The 7217-nt window shown below is 34.1% G+C and overlaps 1 protein-coding gene across 1 annotated transcript; it reads left to right on the plus strand.

Annotated features, from left to right (window-relative positions):
• Positions 1-259: 259 nt before the first annotated feature.
• LOC131941075 (beta-1,3-galactosyl-O-glycosyl-glycoprotein beta-1,6-N-acetylglucosaminyltransferase-like) lies at positions 260-5399 on the plus strand. The gene is made up of 5 exons (XM_059300063.1): positions 260-693; positions 1428-1511; positions 2765-2904; positions 3857-3964; positions 5191-5399. The coding sequence occupies exons 1-5, from the start codon at positions 266-268 to the stop codon at positions 5397-5399; spliced, it is 969 nt and encodes a 322-aa protein (XP_059156046.1). The 5' UTR covers positions 260-265.
• The last annotated feature ends 1818 nt before the right edge of the window (positions 5400-7217 follow it).

The following is a 7217-nucleotide window of genomic DNA, read 5'->3' on the forward strand; positions in this document are numbered from 1 at the left end:
CATGTATGTTGAAAAAGAAAAATACTTCTTTTCAACAAGTATCAAGGCTTCACAAATCGTGAGTAGAAAATCTCAGGAGTTACCCTATTTAAAACGAATTAAAGAGCTCAGCTCTTTGTACCAGTTACAGAAGTTCGATTGTTTACAATTGTTTCAAAAAAACAAAACTTACATTAACAAAGCGAGAAAGTTGAGAAAAACCATCACCTCGAAATTTTCCGATGATTATTATTTGAACGCGACAACGGATTGTCACGATTTTCAGATGTCACGTGGTTACATCATGTCGTCCTTGACCCTAGAGGAAGAAGAGTTCCCCATCGCTTACACCATCATGGCGTACACACACTCTGAGATGGTTGAGAGGCTACTGCGGGCTATCTACAGGCCACAGAACTATTACTGTATTCACGTGGACAAAAAAGCGCCAGAGAAGTTTTATTTAGCTATTTCAGCCATAGTACAATGTTTTCCCAACGTATTTTTAACGTCTAGAAGAATCGACGTCGTATGGGGCTTGTTCTCTGTTCTAGAGCCCGAGCTAATCTGTATGAAAGAACTCTCTCGCTACAAGAAATGGAAATATTTTATCAATCTCACTGGACAAATGTTTCCTTTGAAAACAAATTATCAGATTGTTAAAATACTGAAAGCATTCAGAGGGGCCAACAGTATTAATGGAACTATAAAATAGTAAGTTTCGTTGTTTGTTAGATACATTGTATTGCTATACCAATACTGAAGCAAATTTATAACCATTGACACGTCCAAATACTGAATTTAAGTCCTAATTTTGACCAAAATATACGTTGGCATCAATCATATTTCAACCCAGAAATCAAAGTATAAAATTTCGTTTGAACTTGATATAACTAAATTTGACTCAATCGTTCAAAATATTTTAAAATTTAGTCGTTTTTTACATACAAAATGGGTCGAAAATTTATATTGACAAACGCTGACAGGCCAAGTATGTCGGAAAAGTTATCGTTTCATAATTATAGTATACTAAATTTTGTTACAATAAGAAATTCATTTTAATTCAGTACGTTCAATTGTACTAAGAAAACGTAGCAGTTGTGAGCTATGTCCTTTAACTATGTATTTTATAAGTAGTCACTGGTTTTCTTGCACAGTTTTAGGATAACATTTCTAAAAAATATATTTCACAACAAAAACAGAATAATGTGTTTTTTAATAGATCGCCTTAACATTCCAATCCATCTGTTATCAGTGTATACGAAGAGCGTTGGATGTTTTTAATAGATCGCCTTACATTCCAATCCATCTGTGAACAGTGTATACGAAGAGCGTTGGATGTTTTTAATAGATCGCCTTACATTCCAATCCATCTGTTAACAGTGTATACGAAGAGCGTTGGATGTTTTTAATAGATCACCTTAACATTCCAATCCATCTGTTAACAGTGTATACGAAGAGCGTTGGATGGGCAAAGCTCCCCCTATGGGAATCCGTCTGCTGAAAGGATCTCTTCATATAGCAGCCAACAGGTTTGTGTTCCAATACAGCAGTGGCGTAGCGAAGTCGGGTGTCACCCGGTGCGGCACTTAGTGGTGTCACCCCCAGATGCATAGCGACCCTTCCCGGGGACAAACTTTCAAATTTTCGATTTGCACCCCCCCCCATCTCAAACTTTCGATTTGCACCCACCCCTCAAGTTTTCGATTTGCACCCCCCTCAAACTTCCGATTTGCACCCTCCCCCTCATGTTTTTCTCTATATATTTTGCTATTTTTTGCCTTGGTGTCACCCCCCCTAAATGGTGTCACCCGGTGCGGTCCGCACCCCGCCCCCTCGCTACGCCCCTGCAATACAGCAAAAAATTTCAAATTTAATTTGAAAAACGTTATTGATAGTTAATATAACATTGGAATAACATTGGCTAAGTCTAGCTCATCTAAGGTAGGAAACTTTTTAAATTGTTATAATACGAAGTATAGAGGTAGTTTTACATTTTTTTCTAAAATCGAAATCGAGATTTTTACAAATCCCGACGATTTACCACTTAGCTGTGTTGGGAAAAAAAAACCACCATATTTTTGAAATTTTGTCTCCAAGTGTTTGTGTCTATCAGTCTGTCCGTCGTTCTGTGAACATGATTACTTAAGTATCGTATCAGCTATGTTCATGAAATTCCATATATAAATAGTATATCAAATTTGATGATTGTATCATCTGTCAAACAATTTTCTTCCTGCTCGTCATTATTCTTCTCCTCAACCTAAAGTAAATTTGTGACGCTGTCTTTCTGAGACATCACTGAATGTTTAGAGTGTTGCAAGTGAGAAATTTTTTTTTAGCTACGCCAATACCTTGTCGCCTATTAATATAGAAATTAAAAATGTGTATTGAATAATAATTGTTCCGTAAAACTAAAAATTGTCTCGAAAACTAGCGGTTTTTAGATATTGTTAGTAAAGTCAATATTTTAGCATATGAAGGATTTGTATTCAAAATACAAATTAAGTACACATGTAAAAAAATAAATTCTGACGCTTTCTTTTTGAGGCGCCAGTGAAAATATAAATAGGTGCAATCTATGCCAAATTTTTCGCCGCATATAAAGATAGGAATTCTGAAAGTGCACCAAACCATGATTGTTTTGTTAAAGGAAATATTTTTAGAAAGCTAGACCTTTTCAAATATTGCTTACATGACAATATATTCACAAATCATTTGTATTCAAAATAGAAAATGAAATTATTAGAGTCGTAACATACTCTTTGCTTTAATATTCGTCTAGAGATTTTGTGAACTATGTACTTTACAACGACACTGCTAAAAAATTTCTTGAATGGACAAAAGATACAGAAATCCCTGACGAAACGTTTTTTTCTTCACTCAACTACAACCCGCAGCTCGGGATAAAGGGAACATTTAAAGGTAAGCAACTCAGTTATTGATGGCACAAGCAACAGTTATCTAGAGAAGGCATACCTTGCATGTGGAGACAGAACAATTATTGTTTGAAACCTGTTCATATACTAAAAGAAAACAATGTTTTTTTATAGTCTTAGTCCTTCGTAGCATTATATTTCCCCCAAACAAAATTTTTAATTTTTAATAAAAGAAACATTTAAATACAGCTATCACTATCGTTATCTTCGCTTTGTTTTATGCAGTATAATAGATTAGAAGTATCTGTAGGCGAAGCAGTTTAAATTGTTAACATTATATTTAGTCACTAATGTTGCTGCTTCCCTAAAAATCTGTTGAATACCTATATATATATATATATATATTTATATATATATATATATATATATATATATATATATATATATATATATATATATATATATATATATATATATGTATGGCTTTCTTCTTCTTCTTCGTTCTTAATTATTAGTGTTGAAGGGGATCGAGATTTATCTGCCAGTGGGTTTGAACTCGAGACTTTGTTCGAATTTATCAATCATGAGCTTTTTGCCGACTCGACCACGCCTCCAACACAATTAAGCTTTACGTGTCAACTGGTTATACGCCATTGAGGCCATTGACTCCGATTTCAGCCTGCTTTTCTTTTTTGGATTTGCTTCCATAGCCTTTGTCCAACCAAGAACAAACTACAAGGCAGCAGTTGTTTAATTTTGGAGTTGTCTCTCCTAGAAGAGTGGCTGTCCCCAGCTAACGAGCCTCATCTGCCCGAGGGTTTGAACTCGAGACTTTTGGGTTAGCAACCATGAGCTTTACCGACTCGACGACGCCGAACCCTAATATATGACCAAAATATGCCGTATAAAAATAATTAACTGTGCATTTTGTGTCTTTTCTAAAAAAAAAGACAATAAATAACTAAAATAAGTTAATCCGCATTGTTTGACAATACCAGGTGACCCTGACGATGTGCATGAGTACGTAGCCAGGTACACGATCTGGATCATGACGAAAAAGCTGTGTGCTGGAAAATTTGTCAGACATGTTTGTATACTTAGTACAGGTAATGGATGCGTCTAGTTACACAATAGTTACACAATAGCTTATAACTTTATACTTAGTACAGGTAATGGATGGGTCTAGTTACACCAGAGTTTATAGCTTTATACTTAGTACAGGTAATCGATGGGTCTACTTACACAATAGTTTATAGCTTTATACTTAGTACAGGTAATCGATGGGTCTAGCTACACAATAGTTCATAGCTTTATATTTAGTACAGGTAATCGATGGGTCTAGTTACACAATAGTTTATAACTTTATACTTAGTACAGGTAATGGATGCGTCTAGTTACACAATAGTTTATAACTTTATACTTAGTACAGGTAATGGATGCGTCTAGTTACACAATAGTTTATAACTTTATACTTAGTACAGGTAATCGATGGGTCTAGTTACACAATAGTTTATAACTTTATACTTAGTACAGGTAATGTATGCGTCTAGTTACACAATAGTTTATAACTTTATACTTAGTACAGGTAATCGATGGGTCTAGCTACACAATAGTATATAACTTTATACTTAGTACAGGTAATCGATGGGTCTAGCTACACAATAGTATATAACTTTATACTTAGTACAGGTAATCGATGGGTCTAGTTACACAATAGTTTATAACTTTATACTTAGTACAGGTAATCGATGGGTCTAGCTACACAATAGTATATAACTTTATACTTAGTACAGGTAATCGATGGGTCTAGCTACACAATAGTATATAACTTTATACTTAGTACAGGTAATCTATGGGTCTAGTTACACAATAGTTTATAACTTTATACTTAGTACAAGGTACTGGATGGGTTTTGTTGTAGAATAATTTATTCCATCATACTTAGTACAGGAAATGGACAAGTGTACTTGCACAGTTGACATCGTTCTTAGTCTGGACCTTGTAGTGTGTAGTTACACAATTAACATCATACTTGGGTATACTAGTTGGGTGTATTTCCTCAATTTAGCATCATACTTAATAAAGGTTGCCTACTTGTAGGATGTAGATAAACAATTAATTATAACATCATACTTAGTTGAGTCAGTGTATGGTTGTGACTACACAATAATTAATAACTTACTCGAAACTTTGAAAAGATTAAGTTTTATCAAAAAGAAAGGCAAACGCAAACAGACACACGAAAAAAAATCTATTTCCTACAAATTCAAATGTCTGAAATGTAATTAATGAACGTAAAGAGAAATAGTTTCGTTAACATTTATGTCTACAGGGGATCTACCCAGGCTCGGCCAAGCCAAAGAACTATTCGCCAACAAATTTTACCTACACGAAGACAGGCTTGTGATTGGTTGTTTGGAGGAGAAGATCTACAACGACACGCGCGATGTGTACATGGGGGTCAAGGACGTCAACACCAGCTTTTATGAACGTTTGAATTTTGTTCAACATCAGGTGGAAAATAGTACCTGGAGGTCATGAACTTCTACAGCAAGTTTTATGAATATTTGAATTTAGTTCAAGATCAGGTGGAATAAAGTATATTATATTTATGCTTTTCAATACATTTTCATCAAGTTTATTTGCTTCGTATGTAGTTTAGGACTAATACACGTTGAACACTTTAAGGAGATCGACTTGATTTAAAATAATTTCTTTATCGGCATTCCAGCCGGTCGTCACAATTCGTCAACAATATCTACTTTCAGTATATTGAAGTTTAATGAAAAATCACAGCCACAATCTTTACATGTTTGTTTAATTGTTAAAAGTTTGCAAATACTTCTGTTTGTAACAACATATGGTGTATAGTTTAAATCAATCATTTGGTTTGTATATAATAAAATGAGGCCAGTAAAATGACACAAACGATATCTTCTCTTTCTGTTTTTGTTTTAGTATTGAGTAGTTTAACTTCTATATATGAGTGTCATACTTTTGCAATTGATCACATATGAAAGCTGAACTACAAATTTACTGTAGCAGATGTTAGTATTGTCGTGCATTATAAAAGACGATAATCTATTTCCATTTAGTGTAATCAATAACCCTTTAACATTGAATCTATTTAAATGTGTATCTTAAAATATATATTCTATTCTATTTTTTCTTACAAATCTTATAACTGAAGACATGTTATCTTAAAGAATCGATTATTTACTATTACTTGCTATAGGAATTCTATAAACATATATTAGAATATTTTTTTCCTTATAACATTAATGACAAATAAAGCGGGAGAAAATTTCATATAATATTTATATATGAAATTTCACCAACATAACGGTACTCAAGTTATCCTGTTCACAGACACACAGACAAACAGACACAAACACAAACTAACAAAACAGACACACATACACACACAGACATACGGATAAAATTGCAAAACTAAGCTTTTCACACTTACGGAGGTGTAAACTGTCGAGATTAATGAACATGTCGATTTCGGTTTTTCGCACAATTACAAGACTTCTTCTATACTTCGTATACGATAAAGTAAAAGGAAATAAATATTATGAAATCTATAACAATAAATTTATTTGATGCTTTTATAATTGAAATTTTATGCACAAGCTAATCTTCGAAATTTTCAAAGCTATTTTCGAAAATTTTAATAAATTTATAAAAAATTAGCTAGGCATCCAATTAATTCAAACGTGATGCCAGACTGCATTGTTTTTGGGTCTTGATCCACGTCCCGAAATTGGTCGGTTAGAAGTGCTCGAAATATTCGTTCGCCCGTTTCGAGGTATGACAACTTGACTAAAAGACGACACTCAGAGGTAGCAAGTTTAATAAAAAAGCTTGTAAAAAAATCGATACTACTAATATTGTTATTGTATCTTCTTCTTCTTCGTTCTTAATTTTTAGTGTTGGAAGGGATCGAGCCTTATCTGCCAGAGGGTTTGAACTCGAGTCATTTTCGAATTTATCAACCATGAGCTTTTGCTGACTGACCACGCCTCCTACGCAATTAAAGATACGTGTCAACTGGTTATGTGAAATTGACTCCGATTTCAGCCTGCTTTTCGTTTTAGATTTGCTTCAATTAAGAACAAACTAGCTTAGTTCTAGCTGTCCCTCGCTAACGAGCCTCCGAGGATTCGAACTCGAGACTTTTCGGATTAGCAACCATGAGCTTTACCGACTCGACCACGCCGAGTAAGTGCTTTTAGGATTTCTATTGTTAAACGGTTGGCGTTCGGAATGGATGAATACAGCTCAAGAATAAAACATTACAGGGGACTGTACTATGACAATCTTTCTTAGTATGATTTTCATATTTTGGTCCCCTAT

This window comes from Physella acuta, unplaced genomic scaffold (genome assembly GCF_028476545.2).
Source record: "Physella acuta isolate Inbredline_101_S28 unplaced genomic scaffold, ASM2847654v3 ptg000027l, whole genome shotgun sequence".
NCBI classification, from domain to species: domain Eukaryota; kingdom Metazoa; phylum Mollusca; class Gastropoda; family Physidae; genus Physella; species Physella acuta.

What these genes read in the sequence shown, in the direction of transcription:
- LOC131941075 (XM_059300063.1), top strand. Translation starts at nt 266, where the DNA reads ATGTCACGTGGTTACATCATGTCGTCCTTGACCCTAGAGGAAGAAGAG. An exon ending in ATTAATGGAACTATAAAATA is followed by an intron (nt 694 to 1,427) that starts GTAAGTTTCGTT and finishes ATCTGTTAACAG; the next exon opens with TGTATACGAAGAGCGTTGGA. An exon ending in CTTCATATAGCAGCCAACAG is followed by an intron (nt 1,512 to 2,764) that starts GTTTGTGTTCCA and finishes ATATTCGTCTAG; the next exon opens with AGATTTTGTGAACTATGTAC.